General features: G+C 44.6%; 1 protein-coding gene across 8 annotated transcripts in view; it reads right to left on the minus strand.

Moving 5' to 3' along the window:
- The window catches only part of MYO9A (myosin IXA), a 174,013-nt gene that overhangs the window by 19,667 nt on the left and 129,671 nt on the right, over positions 1 to 24,675 (minus strand). For 5 of the 8 annotated variants that reach the window (XM_033070562.1, XM_033070561.1, XM_033070558.1 and 2 more), the window contains 13 exons: positions 22,779 to 22,898; positions 18,350 to 18,425; positions 13,808 to 13,951; positions 13,116 to 13,155; positions 12,085 to 12,207; positions 8,405 to 8,485; positions 7,450 to 7,560; positions 6,351 to 6,473; positions 5,712 to 5,861; positions 5,275 to 5,585; positions 2,732 to 4,345; positions 1,424 to 1,505; positions 703 to 915 (listed from right to left, as the gene is read on the minus strand). In XM_033070562.1, the coding sequence (XP_032926453.1) occupies positions 703 to 915; positions 1,424 to 1,505; positions 2,732 to 4,345; positions 5,275 to 5,585; positions 5,712 to 5,861; positions 6,351 to 6,473; positions 7,450 to 7,560; positions 8,405 to 8,485; positions 12,085 to 12,207; positions 13,116 to 13,155; positions 13,808 to 13,951; positions 18,350 to 18,425; positions 22,779 to 22,898 (3,188 nt within the window). The remainder of the gene's footprint in view (positions 1 to 702; positions 916 to 1,423; positions 1,506 to 2,731; positions 4,346 to 5,274; positions 5,586 to 5,711; positions 5,862 to 6,350; positions 6,474 to 7,449; positions 7,561 to 8,404; positions 8,486 to 12,084; positions 12,208 to 13,115; positions 13,156 to 13,807; positions 13,952 to 18,349; positions 18,426 to 22,778; positions 22,899 to 24,675) is intronic. The other 3 variants (XM_033070559.1, XM_033070564.1, XM_033070563.1) reach the window with 3 other exon arrangements.

The following is a 24,675-nucleotide window of genomic DNA, read 5'->3' on the forward strand; positions in this document are numbered from 1 at the left end:
TGGACCGGCTAAAGGATACTCATCACTGGGCTTGGAAAAAACACTTAGGTTGGTTGTCTTTAAACCCACTATTTCACTCTCACTACATTTTCCATGGTTTTGCTTTCTCTGAGCTGCTGTCTGCCAGCATAATTCTGACAATTGAGGATCAAATTATCATTGGATATTGTAGCCAATGATAAAAAAATCAAAAGTAAAAAAAGCTGCAGGATTTATATAATTTTGTCTGTTGCTTTTCGGACAATATTTACTTTCATCTTTTTTACAGATGTAAAAACGTTTTAGATCAAAAGGTTCCAAGGGAAGAATTGAGTTTAAAGTCCCTAAACCAGATAATTGTGCAATACAAGTTGTAACGCTCCAGGAAAGCTATGGGAAGTGTGGTGGATATTTAATCAACCCAGGAGCAAGAAATAGAGTTTGGACGGAGCTCTGAGCACCTTGGTTTAGCAGAAGGTGTCCTTGCCATGGCAGGAGGTTGGAATTGAGATTTAAAGTCTCTTCCAATCCAAACCACTCTGTGATTCCACGATTTTGCCCCTGTATCTGCTGTGTTTGCCAAATTTACCGATCTACAGCATCCTTGGGAGTGGGAAAAGAAGCAGTGGAGGGATCAGTGCAGCTAAGGTTAGCAAAGAAAGGCTCCCGCAGCTCCGCTCTCTCCCTCAGTTTCATTTCCCCCATCACATTGGACACAATTACCATTTCGGAGTCACTGTAACAGGCCTGCCCCAGGCGGGCTGCGGGCACCGCCTCGGCGTGAGGAGGGTGCTCAGAGGAGAGAAGGAACTCAAAACTGCCATCGTAATCCTCTTCCTCCGTATCCCCCTCCCCATCAGCAAAAGTACCTCTAGTCAAGAAATCGGAGCGCGTCCGCGCCATGCGTGCTTTCTTTTTATGGCTCGGTCTGGGCACCTGCTTGACCAAAGTATAAAACAAAACAAAACAAAACGAAAAGAAGGGTTTTAAAGCAAAAAGGAGACTCTACCCATGTAGTCTTAAGACATCTCTGAGTGCCACTGTGCCCCATGAAGGGGATGCAGTATTGTGTCTCGTGAAAACAGCAAAGGACCAGGAAGGACAAAAACTAAGACAGGACGGTGAAAATGGACAATCATGGGTGTTACTCAAACAGACGTTAAACCAAACCAAGACGAGATGGCGCAGGACAGCATTTGCCATCAGGATCACGGGATCCTTTTATCCAGAGCTGCTACACAGGGCTTTTTACACTAAGAGAAGGTGTGGAGGTTACTGTGCTGTCATATCCCCCTTCCCTACCCATGTCTAGCAGCCCTTGTGCTTCAGAGTTCACTTCTTTGAAGTTTTTGAGGGAAAACTGGTAAAATAAGTTGTTTCCTCCTTTTCAATAAGTTATGTTTTCCTTTTCATGGAAAGAGAAAATAAACAAGTCACAACTCACCTCGCCTCTGCCAGACCCCGGCATCTTGAACGGTTTCCGTGCTAGTTCGCCCTTGGAACGGCACTGATGATTTGCCTCTCTGCTGAAACACAACAGAACAGAGATCTTTCATCCTCTCCCCAAAGCCTTCCCACTGTGCTAGCCCAGCTCCTGGGAGCCCACAGTCCAAGCAGTCAAGACTAAATTGCAAGTCTGAGGTCATGGGGTTTCGGAATTGCTTGGAATTCTTCAGGATTTGACTTAATACCACAAGACAAGAAGAGAAAACATTCTGCCTGTCACCTTTATACAGCAAGGTGGTTATGGATTGTACCTTTGTACTTTGGAATTCTCAAATGTGACCATTCTGTTGCAGAGCAAAAATTAAAATACAGCAATTCTTAATATCTTTTTCTTGCTGTTGCTTGTTCATGTTGCGCATGAACCAGGAAAAGAAAATTCAACAGGAATCTTCTCCTGTCATAACAGCACAGAAACCACAAGACTACTACACTTCAAGGTACCTTGAGTTACAAACAGTCATTCACTGGGAGCTCTTGCCTTGGAAAGGGTGCAGCAGGATTTAGGAGGGGGGTGATTTGTATCCTATTTGAGCTACTTGGCCAAAACCACTCCAGAATTAGGCAAGGCACCTTAAGCAACACAACAAAGTGGGAACAAAAGTTGTCTCAAGATCTTGCTGCCATCTCCAGACTCTGGAACAGCCCAAGGTTAAGCAATGCATTGGAGCTGAGCAACTAAGTCCATTACAGGTGTAATTAAATACATATGTGAATGATAGTCTCCACAGAGCATTCACTCCCAAACTCTCTCTGGAGAGTTGGTGTTTTTTCATCTGCAATGGTCAGTGTCCACATGGCTTTGCTGGATGTATTAATTCTATGGTAAACAAGGAAAATTCTGGAATTTTTTGCCTCATTGAGTCCAACTACCCAAAATCCTAAAAACTTATTAATATTTTTTTTTACTTTGAGAAATAAACTCCTATCCCCATTCAACAGCATTGAGCTGGTTTATTGACTCTCTTCACCTCCTGATGTCCATGATTATCTGCCCTGGATTATATAACACTGTAAGAGACTGAGAAATCATATTCCAGGTCTTCTTTCTTTCCCTCTGACCTCCGTCTCCTCATTCCTAGAAGATCAAGAACCCCTTGTTTAACTATGGGGTTTATGCAGACTCCAGAAATACGGTTCTGTACTCTGCACAAAAAGGCCCCTAGCAGAAGAAAGAGCCAACGGAGAAAGCCTATGGAGACAGACTGCAGAGAAAGCCTAGGAGAAAGCCCACCATCTCTTTACTCACTGGAGGCCGAAGGGATTGTCTTTTGGTGTGAAAAACATGGAGCTTGCCCTCGTCTCCTCAGTGGCCTGGTTGGGTATCCGCGGTTGCCGGAGGCGCTCTGTCCTTGAGAAATGGCTGCCCGGGTGGTCCTTGGGGTCCAGAGCTGGTTTGGAATGGGAGCGGGGTTCCAGACCCTCTCTTCGCTCCATGAACATGCTGACAGGTCGGTCTTTGGGGGCACTGTGGGATGGAGAGCTTGCCCTGGTCCCAACAGTGAGACCCTTGATGTCCACTGCTGAGGTTGGTGCCATGCCTGGGGTGGGGCTGTGCTCCCCTCTGCTCTGGGGGTGCAGGATGAGGACTGACTGAGGCCGGCTGTCTGCTTTTTTGGCTGGTTTGAGGGAAGGGTCCTTCACTCTGCTCTGCTCTGTCCTCTGCAAAGCCTCCACCCTCCCTTGCTGCTCAAAGGCTTTGCGTTGTCTCTCCAGAATTTCCTTCTGCTGACGAATCTGCTCCATCATCTCCCTCTCGTTTTGCAGCTGAAGCTGCTTTTGCCGTTCCTCCTTCTCCACGTTGAGCTTTTCCAGTCTCTTGATGACAGAACCTGGAGAAAGGGCCCGTGATGCTGTCACTGTCCCACGTTCCTCTCTCTTGGTAGAGGGTTTATCCTTTTCCTCTTCTTCTGACAAGGCTTTGCCCTGGTCTGACTCAGAGTCCTTCCTGGCCTTGGAGAACGTAACTGTCCTTTCCTCTTTTTCCACTGCTTTATTTCTCAGGTTATTCTCCACCATCTTCACATTGTCTTGTGGTGGAACGTAGAAAGTTGGGAGGCTGCTGGAAAGGAGGGTTTCTCTTGGGTGAGCCTTTATAACATTCTGGGGGCCACTGACCCCACACTCCTTCCTGGTGAGGTTATTGGGCAGCACTGTGTCTGCTGGGGTCTGTCTAAAGCTGGGCAAATCATTGTTCCCATCTGCTGCACAGAAAGGCTTCTCCTGCAGCTGAGCCTGGGGACTGCTGGGCAGGGAGTCCATGGAAAATGACTGTGCATCGTGATCATCTAAGGAAATGAGTTTATTATTTGAGGTATCTTCAGTGCTTAACAACTCGAAGCTGCCTTGAGAGCTCTCGCTCTCCGGGGTTCCCTGAGGGGAATGCAGTGCCTCAGACACCAGCTCGGCGGACCAGAGCTGCTCTTCCGAAGGCGACAGCCCACCTGTGGAACGGACCTTGAGCAGCTCCAAGCTGAATTTCGCCTGTTCCAGTTCCCGCATCCTCCGGCTTTCCCTCTTTGCACGAACAACTTTTTTCTGGTTGAGATCCTCCAGAGACTTGGGTCTCTCTCTCACAATGATCTCCTCCTTGGTGTCCATCCCACTCTGGCTGCTGGCTCTCTCATGCCTTTTGTACAGGGAAGTATCCAGTGGGTCCATGTGATTCACTCTGTTATTCTCCATCAGTGATATACGTTGCTCTACAGCTCTCACTCGCTCTTCAAATGAGCTGTCCTCCCACTTAGATGGGTCAGAGCCCTTAATTTCCAAAACATCTGCTTCCAGCCCATCCTCTTCTCTACCCGCCAGGCCATTCTCCAGTTGCATCTCTTTTAAGTGCTGCTCTTTCAAAGCTCTAAACCTGGAAGAAAGCAGAAAATCAGGATATTCAGCCGTGTCCACTCAGAATCCTTCAAGGCACTACACTAGTGGTGTCTTATTACCACCATCACCACCACCTCACCACCACCAGCATCTCAAGCAACCCTCCTTGCACATCTGGTGCACTACTAGCTAAGGTACGTTCGGTTTTAAACCTTCTCCTCCTCTGCCATCTCTGCTACCAAAGAGCTGCCCCAACGCACCTGAAATCTCCCCTTGTGCCGATGGCAGTGAATCCAGACTCCATCCCTGGTCTAGCTCCTTCATAAGCTGTCAGAGCCAGAAAAACTTAACCCATCACACCCCCTTGGTTTCTCCATCTTCGCCATCCTGCCTGGACTGCATCTGGAACAACTAGCAGGGACTTGTGCCTGGCAGCAAGAGCTCTCTGCAGCTCCCAAATGTTCCAAGCAACGTTAAGGTGCTCCACACCTTGCAGGTAGCACTGTTGGAGAGTGAATCGCGACCTGCCTCCCAGCCAGCGAGCCAAGGCATGGCTGGAAAGCCTGTGCCCTCCACAGCAACTGACTCCAATATCCCTTGTCCTTGTGAGCCAGCACAGCAACCAGATTGGTGAGGCAATCTGAGTTAAAAATAGGCTACTTAAACTGGTGCTGCTGCCAAGGGGAATAAAAAAACCCTTGCAAGTATTTACAGCCTTGGCTTTGCACTGCTTACGTGCTTCAACCTGAAATAGGCTCTGCTTATTCCAAGAGTAGGACATGATCTAAAAAGCTGAAAGCGTGGGCAAATGAAGGACCAGCGCAGGTCGGGAGAGGATCATGGATGTTATGAGGGGACACTGCCCTGTGTAAGTCACTGTAGTGCCTTGATTCATACCAACCACCTTCCTCCACTGTGAGCATCACCAAAATACAATTCCTCTTCACCCAAGGCCAACAGCGTTACCTTTGCCGTGCCAAGTACCCGCGGCAGGCCGCCTGCAGGCACACGGCTCTGCTCCTGCGGGCTGCGTACGCCTGCCGGGTGCGGTGTCCCCGCCAGGCTGCCTGGATGCTGGTGGCTGCAGCGTGCCGGCGCCTGGCGTGCTCCCGCCAGCAGCTCTGGACGAGATGGGCTGCAAACTGCATCTGCAGGAACCTGCGCCGCTCCACAAAGCCTCGCCAGTGGGTCTGCAGGATGACAGCAGCTTTGCTGAGAACCAGAGGGTCTGGGGATGGTTTGCCTTTTTTTCGGCTCTGGTAGCTACGCCAAAATCTCTGCAAACACAGCAGGGGATTCCTTATAATGGGTGTTGTGTGAAGATGGCACAGCACCTGCCTTCATGCAGCCTCTCCAGCTCTCCACATCCTCAATTCGCACTGGAATCCAGCACCAGCACCCACCTGTATGGTTATGGCTGCGTGCCGCAGACTCAGGAACTGTCTCCTGCAGAGCAGGCTGCGGAACCAGTGCTGCAGCAGTGTGATCCTCCGCAGCACCTCCTGGTGCAGCAGGTCTTGTAGAAGCTGCCGCTCCTGTTCCTTCATGAAAACCTGGCCAAAACAACCCAAAAAGCACTAGCATGAAAAGCTTCCCAGACCACAAGTCAAATGATTTTATTCCTCCTGATTTCTGTGTCCTGGATGCTCCCAGGAAAGCTGAGGAGCTGATTTTTGTGAAGGCACCTCTCTAACAGGTTTCACAGCAGCCTGTGACTGTCTAAGCTCTGAATTACAGAGCTTTCCCACCAGGGAAGGCAAAATGAGGAACATTATATCAAGCTAAGTGTACACACACTCACATAGATTTTGGAGGACATGAGTTTTTTGAGGCTGCCTTATTGCAATCAATAACAAAACAGTACTATTCTTTACACTTTTAAGTTAATAATATTAAAAGTTTCATTAAAATAATTGATTTTGTTAAACAGAAGAAAAATAGCTTCATTAAATAAAACCACATATAGATATTAATTTATAGACAGAAATACAGGCAAATGTTATATCTGTGTCTTAAAGGCTGAGCTGAGGATGAACATTTACCATTGTTCTTCCAACTTGGTAATTCTCTGGAACAAGTTTTATCTTCTGGAAGAAATCATGGATATTGTGCTTAGATGGGCTGATCCCTTGTGGCAAAAGGACATGGAAATGGTTCACAAAATCCTGAGAAGGAAAAAAAAAAGTAGCACCAAGATACGGTTAATTGGGTCCTGCTGCTTCTTTCTCCCATAAATAACAGATTTGCTCCACTGGCCACATGAAACGGGACCTCTGGAGTGAGCAGAAGGACAGAAAACATTTTATGCACTGGGGAACACCAAGTTTCATCCAACATTTGTGGTTTGATGGGAAAGACATGAAAGCAGGGATCCAGCAAGGTTCAAATATTTTTCAGTGTGGGAGGAGAGGTTCTGCAGGAGCCACAGGGTCAATCCCAAGCAAATAAATGCTCCACATCCCCAGCAAGGGCCACGACGGAAGGAGGATACCAACATCTGCAAAACATCTCTCAGATGCTCCAGCCATTACTGCTGTGAGGATTCAGAGTGAAGGAGGTACAAGAGGATAGATCCTCTCAAGCAAGGTTAGGAACCCTGCTCCTAGCAAAAAAATTTTGAGCATTTTTCTTTTCCTGAACAGCTGCTGTGCAGAACATGACATCTGCCCCAAAGCAGCCACTAGCAGGAAACCAATCAGCACCAGCATGAAAGCATGAAAGGACTGACATGTACACAAAACCTGGCAAACACATGGAAAAGAAGAAAACAGGAAAAGCTGGCTAACTCTAGCGGTTCAGAGGATGCCAATCACACTCCTGATGGGACACAGCCAACACAGCAGGGCAAACACTCCTCCCAGTAATTCCAGATGCAGAAGAGAATGTGCAAATCAGACACTTTTTCTCAAAAGGGATTCCATGTTGCAAAAAAGTACTGGTTTTGTTCAAAAATCATAGTGCAGGGGGCTCACAGTCCTCCCTGAAGTCTAGATTGGCTCATAGGTAGAGAACAGCCTGTTACATCCACTGCCTTCCAAGAGCTAGAAGGTAATCACCCTGATAAAAAAAGAACCAGCAACACTCAGACAACTCTGCTAATGATGCTAAAGGTGATGGAAGACAAAGCCTGCTGTACCCAACCTGGAAGGAGTATTTGCAACTGTATCCTGACTGGCGAATGCGCACGGTCTCCAGCATCCCTGTGTAGCGCAGCTGCCGGAGCACCAGGCTGTCGTTGAACCTCAGGGGCAGCTGCAAGGGGAAAACCAGACAAAGGATGAGCAAATATTTCCTTTCACTGAAGCTTTTAAGTGCATGGATGGGTAAAGGGTTCAGCAGATGTAGCACATGTGCGTGACACACACATTGTCAGTGATGCTACAGGATGCTACAAGGAGGGAAGGAATGTGGGTCCCCAGGAACTGAACTAATCCCACTGGGATTGAATCCTGTTTGCTTCTGAGAATTTCAAACAGTTAACTAGAGAAATGAAGCCATTAAAAAACCATTTTTTGCATTTGAATTTAATAAGACCCACCAAAGGGGTAAGATGTCAAGCAACTAAATAATCTCAAATAAAAAAAGCTTCATTTTTAAATGCCTGGGTAAAACTCTGAAGGATTAATCCACAAAGCATCCCTACATTTTGAACAGAGGGTCCTTGGTCCATTACACAATTATGCAAAGTCAAATTTAAGAAATACGAGTCATTGTGATCAATGTAGTACATTCTAAAAGTATCTTTTTTACTTATGGAAACTTTATGGCTCAGACCCAGCACAAGTGAATTCATGGTTCTATAAATCTCTTATGGGTGGTCAGAAGCTTCAAAGCAGTCAAATTCATTTATTAAACCCAATATATTTTTCATATAAATTAAAATAGTGTATTTGTATACATGTGTTTCCACAAATATAAGGGCCAGCACAGTTTATCAAGAATGACACCCAAGCAACAAATCCATGCTTCCCCTTACTCAAATCTTCTAAATCCAACTCCATTTGAGGATTTTTTCCCTGTCTAACTCCTTGTGAAATTGGGCAAAAGATTCTCAAGCTGATTCCTAGTAGGATTACTTTCACAGGATGGCATTTACCTTCTCGGCATTGGATCGGATGCACTTGACAAAATAGGGCTCTGCTTGGTCAAGGGTCTCCATCAGTTTGTTGAGGGATGCCTGCAACAGAGGAGGCACAGGGAAGGGAGAGGACACCACAGTGAAATGAAAATCCAAATGCTTAAATCACAAACCAACATAAACTGGAATTAATTATGAGTAAATGAGGCACATGGGAAATTATTCCCTCAAATGAGTGTTTTAGCACAAGCAACTTGTGCTGATTTTGTCTTTGCCCCCAACAAAGAAACCAAAGATAAACAGAACGCTGGGCTGGATTTGCAGATCTCTGGCTCCCCTGGAGCCCAAATTCTCATGCCACCCCACACTACAAACCTCTTCCAGCCATGTGTGGAGCTCCAAGACAAGAATTTACACCTGGCACCAACCAACCACTGATGTTTTTTAAACACAAATAAAATTTTCCTTTATCAAAAGTGACTCCAGGCAGGATTTACTCATGATTTTTAATTGCCAGATCTTTACTGTGGGTCTAAAAATGAATTCTTTTAAATGAAAGTTTTGCCAAAAGAAAATAGTGAATTCACAATGATTTTTGAAGCCTGCAACTCTGAACACTTCAGAGGTTGTTTCTAGAGAAGAGCTTCAATGCTGGCATGTTCCTGACTGAAAGATCATTGAGGATCGAGCGGTTTCCTGATTCCATTTTTCTATTTCCCCCTTATGTATTCATCACCACTGAAAGTCTCTCCCATAAGAATGAATTTACATTGGCATCACTCTACAGCCAGCTGCTCCAGTGGGATATCATGCTCAGTTATCCCTTCACCTTGCAAACCTCTGGTTTTTTGGGATGAATCGCAGGTTCTTTGTAATAAAAGCAGGCTGAACACCAGTGTGTGCCAGGTCCATTGGTGCTGGCCAGGCTCCTCAGCCACATTTTTTTGCTGTGTCCTATAAGTACTTTGGGTATCTCTAATTGCTGAGCACATTACAAGCATGACATTGGTAAGGTGCTACAGACTTGATTACTCCTAATTTTAATAGAGTTTAAAACTCAGTCATGTAAAGGATATTCTGCCACATTTACTACAATCAGAGTTACAAATTTTGGAATACAGGAGTTAATAAACTGGTGTGGTATTAAAAAGAAACATTTTGCCCACAGATCGGCTCACAGGAAGCCTTTTTTTCCTTCTGATAATTTCAAAGCCATCTTTTTGGGAAGCCTTTCATGTTTAGAAAAATTCATTCACATCCAGGATTTTGGAAGGAGCAAGGTATGGATCCCAGGCACATGTGATGCAGCTGCGTTATGTACATTAACTTCATGGAAATATCACTGCTCCTGTCCCAGGGAGCAGAAGGAGTGCCATGACGTGGCAGACCTCTGCTGGCATGATTCTGGTTTTCTTAAAATCTGAAATTACTCTTTTTTGCACAAAAGAAGCCTATTGGGTGCTTTCAATCAGCAGTGATGCTACAGCATCCCACTGTGCCTACACAGGCTAGTGGGAGGGAAAGGGGGTACTCAAGGGACACAACCCCTTTGCTAAAAATCCAGCAAGCAGAGTGCTCCAGTGCTGGAAATGGTGGGGAATGGGATGTGCTGGATCCATAGGAGGGGGCATTTCCATTCCCTCAGCGCCATCCTGTGTGAGGCAGATGGTCCAGGCACCCTCAGCCATCTGGTTGTCGGGAATCCTCAAAGGACATGCGAGGTCACTGGATTAACTCTGTACCTGTCTCCTTTGTCCCTCTGCCAGCAAAACTTTCCAGCCATCCCTCTTCCACTGCCTATACTCAGCCTTTCAGGGACTGCTCCTTCCCTGTCTCCAAGGCACCTGGATGTGGGCTAAGGGGGAGCTCTACAGTTTTAGGTATGGGTGGTTTAGTTTTCCATCGTGAAAGCCATCCCTGCTCAGGGGATCCTGCATTCCTCAGTGCACACTCTGAGGCAGCTATTTCCCCTATAGATGACCCTAAGCATAGGGATAGTGAAAATCCATAGGAGACAGAGCAGCTGCAAGCCTCGTGTTGAGGCATTAGACACAAAGCAGTGTTTCTCTGCAAAAAACACATGATAGGAAACATTTGTGTTTCCTGCCTGTGACCCAATTCCATGCACTGCAATTTTATTAGTTTGCTCTTGATTAAAAAGGCAATGCTACTGCTTTGTCCCCCAAAATCATTCTCTTTAAAAAGTGCTCAATGAAATTAGGGGTATTTGATTTGAATGTGCTGTGAAAATATACAAAAAAATACCAGTTGTGCCCCAGAGGCTTTTCTGAGTTTTATTGAGAGCATAAATAGGTTTTGGGAAGGCCTTTCACTCCTAGACACTTTCAACCCCTCCACGGGTATGAATTAAACTCTCCAGGAGTGAATTTTGATAAGAATACCATTAGATTAGACAAGGTTAAATACATAAATATACAGATGTGCATTCTACTAATTATATATATACATGTGTGTGTGCATATATTTTTGATTATTTAATCTTATCCACACCTACACACAGAGACTTTGCAAATATAAACCACATCTCCAAAAAAAAACCCAAAGGAGTGAAAATCACAAGACAAAACCAACCCAGACTTGCTTAGAACCCAGATTTTAAGTGAAAAGCTGTTATTATTACCACCTGCTTGTGCACATCTTGTAGCTGTTTCCAAGCCATGATGCACATACAGAACAATCACATTTAGTTTGGAAAAGACCTTTAAGATCATTGAGTCCAACTGTGAGCCCAGCACTGCCAAGTCCTTGGAGGATTATTTTCTCTGCAGCAATCTTAGGGACTGCTGACTGACAACCACACTGACAACTCAAGATTGATCCCTCCTCTGAATTGTCCTGCTAACCTGGAGATAACGCAGCAGGATTGTGACTTTTCTGCCCCTATTAAAATTCTCATTCTGTCTCAGAACAGATGATGCTGGATAAGCATAAATCATGTAAAAAACATGATTTGGGGATTTTGCAGTTTCTGGATATGGGGGAGAAAGCATCACAATATGAGGCACCAGAGGTCAGGGATGCACCAATATCTCCCTCTGCAACTCATCCTCATGTCCCACTGTGGATGATACAATTCCTCCAAAGCCATCTTCCCCTGGCCCCTGGAACTTACTATAATATATAAGGTCTCCCAAATACCAAGGCTGAGCCAAACTCCTTAAGAATTTGGTCACTGTCCTAACACCTTGGAAGATAATTGGTTAGAAATTAGTTTGTGCAATTGGTCAGTTCACCTTTAGAACTTTTGTATTTTGAATCCCCCTTGAACCTATAAATATGACTGTCTCCCCTTTATCTCGGGGAGAATCCTGCTTGACCACCCTTCACATGAAATAAAGATTCTTGTGGAATGCGTCAAGCAAGGCCTCCGGTCTTTCTCTGCTGGCTCATGTGAGCTCCTGAGAGATGGCTGATCAATACTAGCACTCTCAGGTCCTCGTAAAACAACGACCAGAGACAAAAAGAAAGCTTACATCCCACCTTGCTCCACCATGTCATCCACCATGTTACCCATTCTCGCTCTTATTTCTCTCCATTTGCATCTTTTAAATACCTGCTGTGTCTCCCAGTTCCCTCAATCCCTCAATGGGATTCATGGCCTAAATGCTGCAGGGGATGGGGCAGGACTGTGCCTGGAGCAGGTGATTCCCCTCTCTCCATCAAAGGAAAGGGCTCACCTGGAACTGGGCACTGATGCTGGGTGGCTTTTTCTTCTTATGGAGGTGGAGGAGGGATTTGGTGATGCGGTCGTGCAACGTCAGATTCGTGAGATGCTTGAGCGACTTCACATCCAGCAAGTGCTGCAGAAAAAGAGAGCATCCATACAAAATACAGATGCTATCATCACACCATCTGCCATATCCCTCTTTAACCCTCAGAGGGCTTCCTTAAGTGAAGTAATCTCAACAGGGAACACTGAGGGATAGCTTCCCTGTGAGGATGGTGAGTCCTGAGCACAGGTTGCCCCAGGGAAACTGTGACTGCCCCATCCCTGCAAGTGTCCAAGGCCAGGTTGGAGGGGCCTGGAGCAACCTGGTCTAGAGGAAGGTGACCCTCCCCATGGCCGGGGGTAGAAGTGGTCCTTTAAGGTCCTTTCCAAAACAAACCATTTCATGCTTCTATGATTCTCCTAATTGTAAATGTTCACTGATTAATTGCATTGGTGCCACTCCAGGTGCAAGATGAACATGGAGAGGAGTAAAAACAATGTTTGCTCTTCTCCTGGTGCTCCTGGTGCTCTGTTCCTGATCACAGATGCAGCACCAGTGAGGACCACAAAAAGCATTATTCTTCTAGGGGCAACAGATCTCCTGGCATCTCTTAAAATACAATAAATGTAGACAAGACCAGGGAAAGTAATAAAGTTGTTGTCTATCAGGTACCAGCTCTCCTGCAACACTTGCTTGCTCATTTTAGTTCAGAGATTTATTTATTAAATTTCACCAGCATGTACGTACTCCTTCTCAGAAGCAGGAAAAAGGAGCCAGAGCAGCTCCAAGGAGGATGTAAATGCTCATATCTCTGTCTCCCAGCAGAAATCAGGGCTGAAATCCTTTGGGTTTATATAAATTAAAGAGCCCTGAACAGAGTTGAGTTGACCAAAGTCTTGGTATAGACTCAAGAATCTCCTTCATATCCAGCAGCATCACATCACTGTTCTACAGCTTTACCCACAGAACACAAGGGGGAAATGTTGCTTCTCACTCACCTTTGGGAGACTGGGTTTGGCTTTGAAGTTCTTATTTCGCCTGGGGAGATAATAAATGGCTTAGGTGAATCCACAGTGCAACTGTGGAATAGAGGACTTTATGAAACCAGCCCCTCCAAATCCCCCAGAGCAGCTGCTGCCCATAGCTGGCACTGAAATGGGGCTGCCCCTGCATACTGCAGACTGAGAGGAATGTATCCAATTAATGGGAATGGTTACATTGGAAATGATGGCATGCTGGGCATTTGGGAAGAGCAAAGAAGCCAGGTCACAAAATGATCGACCAGCCTCCTGATATCCAAACCTCATGTTCACCCCAGCTACCCTGGCATGCTCCCTGGACCTTCGAGAGGCTGCAGGGTGAATCATCATCATCTGCCCAGATAATTTATAATGGAAACTTTGGCATGATGTTAAAAGTGTGATTGCATTACATGGCTGCTGTATCTCCAGACTGGTGTGACCAGTAGGTTTCTTCCTTCTTCTTCCCTTTCTCTGTCATTCTGAATGAATGAATGAGTAAAATCAAACATGTCAAATGTACCAGAGCTGCCTTGACCCAACTGGGAAACACCTTCAAGTCTCCTTGGCACCCTGAGAGTTTTATATCCTGGCTATTCACATTCCCCTAACTACCCATGCTGCTCATTATGCTTCAGAAGTAAAGCTCAGATCCCCTCCTGGGTACTGACATGAGGATGCCATGGGCCCTCTCCAGCAGTTTGCTGTTGGTCGTGCTGACGAATATCCCATCTTTGTCCAGGAAGGTGCCAGGGCTGGCGAGCCTGCTGTGCCTCATCCCCATCCGGCCATTCCAGCCAACTGCATAGGCATCCCTGAAACACCAGACACCGTCAGGAAGAGATAAAAAAAAATAGTTCTATGACAAAAATAGATCACAGAATAACCCATTGATAGAAAATGAGCTGCTGCTTTTTTCCCCACTGCTCATTCACTCCCATGGGATGTCCCTGGTGCCAGAACAGCACATGAAGCCATCACCCACTAAAGCACCTCTCAAAGATCAACTATTCACAAAAGGAGCAAACTATCAGCAGGACAGTAACAGCTTCCAGCTCTCCCAGACAGAAATCTTGAGTCTGCAGATACCTCTAGATACCTTTGGTGGTCTGAAGGAAATGAGGCCATGACATCTGGTGCCAACTCTGTTTCCTCAAATTCACACAATCATTCCATTAGAAAGAAAAAAGCAGATCTAATTTGCAATAAACTCATTATTTGCCACAAAGATGGATGTCAGCCCCAGCTAGATGGATGGGTTGACCCAGAATCACTCTCTGGGACCTGAATACAAATCAGTCACTCAATTTGGTTCCCCCTGCCATGGAGCATAACTGCTGTGGTCTCCAGAAATGCTCACCTGGTTTCAGAAGGGCTAAAGGGAATGAGAAGAACCAAAATCCCATCTTGGAGGGATGGAAATGGATACTTGACCAAACTGCACATCAGGACAAGCAATTTCCTAAGATGAGGAGCCTTCCAATGGTGTCTGGGGAACATGAAACCTCTTATTTGGGCAGCACCCAAACAAAATACTTCTGGCTTGGAGGGTTTTTGATGGTTTATTGGGGTTTTTAAACCCTAGATTTTTTATTAGCCTTGCAGAAATCATCATACAGAATAAAAGCAATCTGAGGATTGATGTGGGGACTGCAACGTGACCCCCCTTCCCCCTCAGTTATCTCAGACAGAAGGAAAAGGAACAGGATGATACTCCAGGCAGCACCAGGTCATGAGGATGCAGAAGGATGCGGTGGTTTAAACGTGGCCTCAGGCGCCGGCTACTTCTGAGGTCTGACAACAAGGCAGTCCTTTGCCTTAAAGACCTGATTTGGAGGAAAGGCAAATCTCAAGTGCCACATGGAAATTAAAAAATAAAGGATGTAAAGCTGTATGTTCAGTCAGCTCAAAGCCTGGAGCCAGATCCTCAGAGCAAAGTCACCTCACTGCCTCATCTGAGCACTTCCCAAATTCCTTCCTGATCTTATTAAATCAGTATTTTGACTTGGACCACTATTATAAGGAGGGATCAATCACAGCAAAGTAAAACCCCTGGCTAAGTGCTCCAGGATCTGCTTTCTTAAGAATTCCATTGATAGATTGTTAGTGAGAAGCGTGAATGTCCCTCCTGTTCCCCTTTCTTCTCTACATGTCAGGTGCCATCCACCAAAACCCTCCTGTTTGCAGGTGGGAAAAAAAAATCACCAGCTGACATGAACCACTAAAGCTCAACAGCCACTTTTGGGATGTACAACACCATTAATCCTGGCTAACCTCTCTGGAAAACCTTAGAAATTCCCATGTGGTTTTGAAAAACCCAAGAGATAAAATACCAGCTCAGTTCATTATGGACACTCTAGGATGGATACATTCACGTGGCAAGAGAGGCAGGTTTTTGCTATTTTGGGGTCACTCACCTCAGCGAGCCCAACCAGCTGTTCCCAGACCAATACCTGCTCAGACACCCCTGCACATAAAAGTGTCACTAGTGAGCAGCAACCAGCAGGATCCCAACCAGCCCAAGTGGTTTTGGTTAGGCATGGCCTGGCCTTCATTTCTCATCAGCTGGGGAAGACACTTGGAGCGATCCAATGAAGCCTGGTTTCCCACCCAGCATGTGCAAACCACCCGTCCACTTTTTTCTGAGATCAGAGGAGAGCACTTGGCTCCCTAAAGCCTCCACACTGACTTCCTGAGTGATGTCATGCCTCAAAATTGCTTTTAGAAACAGGCCTCGAGCTATCCTCTAGGTTGCATGCACAACCAGACTTATCAGCAACCACATGATCATGAGATGGCTTTGAACACAATTCCTGTTTAATTTGGAGCCATAAATTGCTTGCCAGTTGATCTGCTGGAAAGCTTCTAGAGCTAATCTCTCTTCCAGACTTGTTGCCTGCACTCCTGTGCTCACCTCCTCTCGCTCAACAAGTGCTATTTACCTGAAATACCAACCTTCATCAAATGTGACATGACTCTCCAGACCAAAAGTAGCTACAATCAAAGGGAACAAAACCACCTGCCTACTCTGAAAGCACAGGTTGGACCTTGGAGATCTTATGAGACATCTGGTTTGTACTTCCAGAAGGAAGGGGCAAAGGTGACATTTGGGATCCCATTACTGATGATGCCCAAGGGAAGTGAAGCTCACAGACCACCTGTGGTGCTATCAAGGCACCACAGAAGGAGGAACACAGGAGTTAGGATGACTCCAAAAGCACTTTTTCTGCAAATAAAGGCACAGATTGAGGTTGCTGGTAGAACAGAGCTGCTGAGGATGAGGAAGGAAAACAGTTCCTCAATTCTGGCTGTTTAGGCTGACTTGTCTGCTGTGTTGGCATGGGTTAAGCCACATAACCAGAGCTGACCACACACTGAACTCCACAGTAAATAAACACATCCTCCTCCTTGCCTGGGTCAGGAGGAACTTCCCTGCCTTTATAATGTCCCTTTGCTGAGATAATTCAAATATTTTGAGCTACAAAAATGTTGGCAGCCCCAGTTCCCATGGAAGTGCCTCCAAAGCTGGAGCTGGGCAGTCAAGAAAAGCCCTGTCCCAGTTCATGGATGTTCCTCATGTGCCAAAGGTTGGATAGAGAAACTGCAGGAATCCTCTTATCTACAAGGGAAGATCTCCAAAGGGACAAAGTTTCATGTTACGTTATCTTGAGAGAAACTTGCACAATCAGAGGTGCTGGAGACACGGAACGTCACCTCTGGAGACACCAACCTTCCCTGCTTCAAGTGTTACCAAGGACCAACTGTTTTTGCAACCCAACCCATCAGAGCCCCAGCAGCTGCAGCATTATGAGAAAGGAAAGGAGGGTGACAAAGACTGAGGTGGGGACAGCCAGGGTTGCATCACCTTCCCAGGATAGGGTGGCATTGCTTGTAACAGCTGGATTTCTGCTCAAACTCGAAAAGTGGCACAAATTTATGAATTCAGTCCCACCATTTTAAGCAAATCCCATCCTCTAACCACTGAAATGGACTTATAATGATGTGAGAACATTCAGTTCTCCATCAGTAGGGTGCTACTGCATCTCTCAAAGGGGATGAATTCAGAGGAAGAAGGACATTCTATTCTTGATGGCACTCAGAGAGTACACGGTGAACAAAACCAGGCAGAAGAAGCCACTTTTCTTTCCCTGGAAAAAAAGGAACAATGTGTATCTAATTTTTGTTGTGGCTGTTTGGCATTAAAGCCATTAAGAATGAGCCTTCATAATATCCTTGAAGGATATTTAATTTTGTGTGGAATGGAAGCCACTGAGAAGCAAGGATTGATTTAACGGACACATTAAATGGAGACAGACTCAGACTCCTCTTGACTTGTTCTGGGCTTCTGATTAACCTCAGAGCAGCCACAAAGACACACTGGGATATCCACAGCTTCAAGCAGTGGTTGTAGCAGCTGAGGGTGCTCCTATCACTTCCTTCTCCAGCATACACCTGCTCAGAGGGGAGCAGAGATGCACCACACGCCTTTAGAGGGGCATTGGGAAAATCAGACCTCCTGAGATGTGCGGAGGGATAGCACAAGAATAGCTGGGAAAAGGATCAGTGCCCAGGCATGCCTTGACTTTGAAGACTTTGGTTTTCACAAGCAAGTTAATTCTGGAATGCGGATGGAGAAGGCTTTGCAGAAGAGGTACAGATCTGTATCTCAAGTGTAGACCTGAGTCTCATTCAGTAGCTGCTTAAATGGTCAGAAACTTCAAGGAAGGATTCAAAAATAAAAATGTACATAAAAACTGTAAATATAAATCAATTTTGAAGCAAATGTGCTTTTTCCCCCCCTGAAAACATGCAAGCATTTGGCAAAGTACCATCTCAAATCCCCTAACTTCCAGGTTTTCCACATTCCAAGGTGCCTGGAGCCACCACATGCTGTATGCAGTTCTGTACCCAAACCTGTCCTCCTGAAATTACTACTTCCTTGGTACTGGCACATTCATTCATTTTTTAAAGCTTCTTATCCCCTCATATCCCCACCACCACCAACTGCTGCCTTTGACACAGGTAAGATGGTTTCCCTGCCTGTTTCTCAGTCAGGAAAGGTGTTTAGATCCAATCACATGGCAGAGAAAGAACAAAGAGAATAAGATTGATAGGCAAGAAGAGAGAAATGCCAATACAGCCATTTTTAGGTACAGACAGCGCTGTCTCATCCCAGACCCCTGGCCATGCCAAGGTAAAAGCAGGAACCTTACCTTGGGCTCCTCTCGTTGATGGTGTTGACTCCCTGGAGGTCTGAGAGCGGTGTCCGCGGGCTCTTCCGAGTGATACCTGCAGTAGCACATGAAGAAGACATTTCCAGCTGGCTCCTACCCAACAGACAATTAGCAGAGCCACAGCTCAGCCCTGACTGACGTGGAGCAGAGGACATGTCCTGGCACATGCCAGGTGCCAAGGATGCCATCACTTCCCGGTCCCACCTCCCTGCCAGAGTCATCACCCTTGTGAGCAACACTGTTTGCTCCAGCCTCTAATTCCCCTCCCACATATGCATGGGGTGTTTTAGAGATGCTGTCCCAGCTAGCAAATGGGGTGAGGGAAGGAGATGATGGGGGGGAGCAGTCACTCATGTTCTCCATGTCCAAGAGATTCCCAAGCTTTTCACTGTGCATGGGATAACCCAGCTGTATGGGCAAAACACCTGCACATAATCAAAATGCTTGGAGAAATGGCTATTTATTCCTTAGACACCTCTTCTCTCCCTCCCTCCAAATATATGGACATGTGCAGCAAGTAGGAAATACTTTATATACTATTTATAAAGGCTTGATAGCCTATTGAGACCATATCCTTTGAAAATTAGAATAATTTATTTGTAAATAAATAAAATATATCTAACAAAACAATATATTAAATAAAGTATCTATTTTGTATTCAGCCAAGGAAGCTGCCACACATGGTTACAGTAGCAGGTGTTATCTTCCCTGAACTGGAAATGTTTTGTAACCAAGCACTTACAGAGACAGGAGGCAATTTTTGTAGACAACAAAACACTTCAAGTCACCAAACCAAAGAAATTTAAAGATCTGATAATGTGGAGTTTGACATGAAAACAGTTGAGCAATTTTATAACTGTCTCAAAATCACTGCTGTGAGACAGGAAAAATCACAGCTCTCACCTCAGCATGGGGAAAATGTGTTTTATTTTACCCTGAGACATCTACAGTGGGAAAAAAGGGGAAAAAAGGCTTTCTAAAAAGAACAAAGTCTAAACTATGATTTGTAACAGGACAGGAGGAAGCAGTGGCATATCCCTTCCTCCCCATATTTATAATTCCACTATCTCATGCAGCCCAGGTGCTGAGCTAAAAGGTGTCCTGGTGATTTTTTATTCTGAAAGATGATCACAAAGCAAATACACTGAGACCTGAGCCCGTCCTGCTGTTCTGAGCCTGAAATTCCTGAGGAGAAGATGAATTCCTGCCAAAGTCAATGGTGACATCACTTTAAGTGGGTATTTACCACCCTCCTTGCCCTGTTAAGGTGTTGTAACAGCTCATCTTGAAGCTGAACAGGAGAATCTGTTCATCTTGAATTGGGCAGGAGATCCCTAGTTCAGCTGGTTAAGTTTTTGCATCTAAAGATGCTCAAGTATTCTGGAAATGTCAACGAAAGAAAATTTGAGGGTGTGCTGTTCCAGGTCATCTTTAAACCTTGCCCGTGCTCCAAGGCAGGACCAACCAAGTCACTCCTGCTGAGAAAGTTTGGCATCCCCAGAGGTTTTTGAAAAGCAAGGCAGGTAATGCATCTGAGTGCTTAACAATATCCAAGCTCAAAATATCCAATATCCAAAAATATCCAAGGTCCAATAACAAACTCAAAACTCTTCCCAATCCCTCTTTTTGCCATTTAATCCATTTCTGGGTTATGTTTCTTGCCCCAGGAGCGTTCTTGTACCTTTTTCAAGAGTGGCATTTCTGTGTCTGAAGTCCTGATTTAGAGCACAGAAATCCAATTGTAAAAAGGGAAAAATGGGAATAACCAGGAATCTGCTTAAAATGTTGCATTAGTACTTTGTGTAGTTAGTTTTAGACTAAGAAAGCACCTAATGTCTAGCTAGACATACTTTTAATATAGATTAAATATATTTTAATATATCTGGATACTCCTCTGTTACGGCCCAGGAGACTTTCTTTATCTAAAGGAATCCATGAAAAGCAGTATTTCACTGGGATTTCCAAGATTTTTTTTAATGCATACCCTCCTTTGTGGAGCAAAATCTGTGTTCCTACCCTTCCCCACCAAAGAAAGAAAAGATCCAAAACAACTTCCAACCCAACAAGTCAAGCTGAAGTGATGAATACAAGGTTGTATCAAATCATCCCCGTGATTTGCTTAACAAAGGTCACAGTGCACAAGTTGGGTTAAAGAGAATTGCTTTAGATACACCAAATATAAAGAATTTCGGACACTGTGCCATCACTTGGCTCTTTAAAGAAGGAATACAGCCAAAAAAAGCTGCAATGTTGATGTAAACCCTTTTCTTGGAAATAAGGGGGATTTTTATAAATAGAAGGTAAAAATGTCTTAGATTTCAGCTGGTGAACTGCACATAGCTTTGAGAATTGTGCACGGTGAATATCGGCTATTAAAGGAATTGATATGCAGAAGGAAAGAACAATGTGGAAACAACTTCTCACTTCCTTCATCCAGCTCAGACACAGCCTGAGCAGGTTTACACTTTAGGCAAAAATAATTCTGATTTTTCAAGCATATTCCCTCAGCTGGAGTGTTTTGGAAAGATGGACTGATTTACCTAACAGGTCTTTGTCCATGCTGAGAAGAGTTTTGGATAAGCCCTGTCTACTCTCTATGGATGAATGCCAACCAGCAGAGCTCCAGTCTTGAATCACAGGTGTTTAAACCCAGTGCCTTGCTCTCAAGGAGCTGGTGGACTCCACAGCACCCTGGAAACAGCTGATGGTAAGGGAAGGGGACCAGCTGGCTCCACAAGCTGAATACCAAGGGACCTACAGGGAATCTTAATAAACTCATCAAACTAATTTTTCTCTCTTTGTTCAGAACTAGTTGCACAGTTCACGAAAAGGAGATGACCTTGGTTCCTGTCTCAAGTATGACAGGGATGTATAACCTCATCTGACTTGTGGGAAAAGCCAGGTCCCTGGGGCCAAGTTCACCTGTGGGGCCCAAAACCTGATGGGTCCTGAACTGGAACGTTACGCATGCTCCAAGTCCACTTCATCCTGCCAAGGCTGGGAGCCTGGGGAAGCAGGAGCACACCCCTGGGAAGATGGGAAGGATCTCTGAATGCAGAACAAGAATTACCTGTTTGCGTGGTCCGATGCCAATTTACAAAGTCTGGCAATGCTCTTCTCAGACCCGCATGTTGGATTTATTGTAAAAGATCCCAAATTGCGTGGACTGGTCTATATCAGTGAGGTTTTGAGGTGTTGAGTTCAACATTCAGTTTAACTTCCTGCTTCTCACTAAATTAAAGCTTTAAGTATCTCTTGAGTTGAATGACTTTGCTTTTTTCCACCTAAGGAACTGCAAATAAACCCCCAAAAATCTCCCATCTTGCTGAGCCAACTTAAAGTTACATTGATTCATTAATTGCAAGTAAAATTACTCTGCTGATAGCTATCTTCCTTTCCAATAGTTTCTTAGTAGTATCAGTAAGGTCACTTGGTACAATACCACTTAATAAAATCTAAAATCAAGTAAAATTTAGAATCACTCTTGTATATTTTCTTATAGCAGTGTTGGGAACTTGTAGGGGAAAATAAAGTAGTTAAATTAATAATGAAAGCCTAAATTAAGACCTAAACCACCACTGTTCCCCCAAACCCACATGCTGAAGGAAGCACAGATATCTGACAGAAGGTTTCTAACAGGAAAACCATATTTATGAAGATTTAACATGCATCTACTGTACTTACTGTGCTCAGTTCTACCCAAAAAAAGGTGGTTTCCACTTACACCTAAATTTCATGAAGTTTAAGCAAGTTGGGCTGAGGCTTTGCCCATGCAGAGCTCTATTTCTCTCAGCTTTAACATACAACATGAAGGAAGAGAATAATGGTAGGAAAATAATACATCTAAACATGAGAGCACCAAATATCTACTTAAATATAACAATAAAAAAAATAAAATAGAGTAGTGCAGGCAAGAGTGTCCATGTTGTCATGCAGGATGAGTTTATTACATGACAGAGGAGTGAAGATGAAGAAATGGAGACCAAGTGCATCTTTCCATAAAATAACATTGACAGTGCCTCTGTTTTAGGTAAAAGCCCTGGGAGACAATATTTTCACAAGCTAAAGATATTTCTGAAGTCCAATGAAATCCAAATTAAGTTGAATTCCAGCTGTACCAGCCTTGTATCAGGAATATTCTTTATTAATGTTGGTGAGTAAATGGGAAAATTGCCAATAAAATGATTTTTGTGAGATCTCAAGAGATATGGATTTGCTTTTAATTTGACTCGCCCAAATCTGCCTCATCTTTTCCCAATAGGCTCAAAAGTAATCTGTGGCAGCTGCTTTGATCACGGAGGGCTCCTCAGGCGCTGTTTTTCATCCTTTTTACATGGAATGCACCTGGTTTCCATTTTTGGACGTGTGAGTGTGGTATCAGAGGGGAGGGCGGGTGGTGGAGCCTTACTGTACTTCTCCTCCTTGCACCTCTGCAGGATCTCTAAGCTCCTCTGATGAACTGGGTGGTGGAGAAAGCTAAAACTATCCACACTTTTCAAAACCGCACATGGCACTGCATCATCATGCCCTTGGGAAGCAAAATAAAAACAAACAAAAAAAATGGAGAGAAGAGAAAGATTTAATAAGCAGAAATCAGGAGAGGGGAAGGAATAAGCCCAAAGGAGCTCAAGGGTCACACGTTTTGTGCTCGACACAATTTAACTGTGGTTTCCTCTGCACTGTGCCATGGGAGCAATGGGCTGGACCACGTCCCAGTCCCAATTATAATCCTCATCAGACAGAGCATAAACACTTAATAATCACTCCAAGATTATTTGGGCAAAAAGAGGATTGTTAGATAAATCTTTACTTTTATTAACTTATTTTTTAAATCCTTTCTGTGTCTCTGCCCAGTGTTACCGGCAAATCCCTGCCCAGATGCTCCATGAGACAACCACCTGGAATCTTCATCTTGCATCCCAGTGCTACATTTTGCTCAGATTTTGGCAATTAAAAGGAAAAATGTAAATTATTTGCATTAAGCACCATTTCTATATTCACTGAGGGCAAAGAACACAGAGTTTGGAGTTTGGCAGGATGTGTTTGAGTTGGAAGAAACCGTCAATGTGTGGCCAAGAGGACTTCTGATGGTCCAGCTGTGAGCACAGGATAGAGGAGAGGTGACACCAGTGATAATGTGCCAACACACAGTGTCTCTGTCATTGTTGGCCAAGTCCAGGATGTGCCACACTCCCAGTGAGGCATGGGGAGGACACCGTGGAGTCACTTTGTGCCAGCCACGTGGAGAGCATTTCATATCAACACATCAAGCCAACAGAAAGGACTGATCTGAATTTTACAAAAGGAACACTGTCAAGGGGCATCCTCCTCACCTTATCACCACTGAGATCTCAAACACCAAGCTTTTGGTTATTGTCACCTTTATTTGGCAAATGCAGCTTTTTCATTGATTATTTTGAGGGCAGTGGTTTTTTTGGTGACCAACTTCAGGAATAAATCTGCAGAAGTCAGTGGGATTATTTTTAGGAAGGAATTACCCAAAGAGCAACCCTTGTTGGCCAAATCCAACTGCAGGGCCCATCGAGGGCAGGCACAACCTCAATATCACAGAACCCTCATCAGAGCAAGGATTTAGGTCCAGCAAAACCAAGTCTCCGCAGCCTAGCTTGTATGAAGAGCACCATTTTTTCCATTAAGTTTTTGCTAAGAATCAGAGGGTCTTTCATAATAAATGTGTATTGATGACAGCAAAAAAAGTCAATCAGCCAATATTCCTAAATATTTCCAAATATTTAGGAATTCCAATAATTCCAATATTCCCTAAAAAGCTTAACAGTGTTCCTTTAATCCAAGTTCACAAACAAATCCAGTTCTAACACGCAGTTCTATTGGACCACTCAATCCTCATTGATAAACTTAGTAATAAAAATAATTAAAAATCAAATTATTGAAGAGTTCCACCCTTCAGCTAAGTGCAGCTTGCCCAATCCTGGCATCTTTCATTCGAGGAGAGCTGACAGCACCACAAGCAGAAGCATCACTCGGGTAGAACACAAAGGTACCAAAGAAAATTCATACCACTTTGCTGCTCTTCACCTTCAAGTTAACAAGCACAATCACACAATCACCAAAAGCTGCACTAGGAGGGTATCAGGAGCACAAAAAAAAAGAAGAGTCCCTAAAACTAGCAAGGAAAAATGCTGATTATCCTTCCAGAAGCATCTACTTGGCATGGAGGAGACAGTCAAAAGGATGATGTGGAAAAGGCAGCAGAGAAGAATTTCGCAGAGCTGCTTAAACATAAGCCAGGGATTTTTTCAGTAAATCCCTGTTGGGTACTGCAA

Source organism: Catharus ustulatus, chromosome 12, assembly GCF_009819885.2.
Source record: "Catharus ustulatus isolate bCatUst1 chromosome 12, bCatUst1.pri.v2, whole genome shotgun sequence".
In the NCBI taxonomy this organism is placed as follows: Eukaryota; Metazoa; Chordata; class Aves; order Passeriformes; family Turdidae; genus Catharus; species Catharus ustulatus.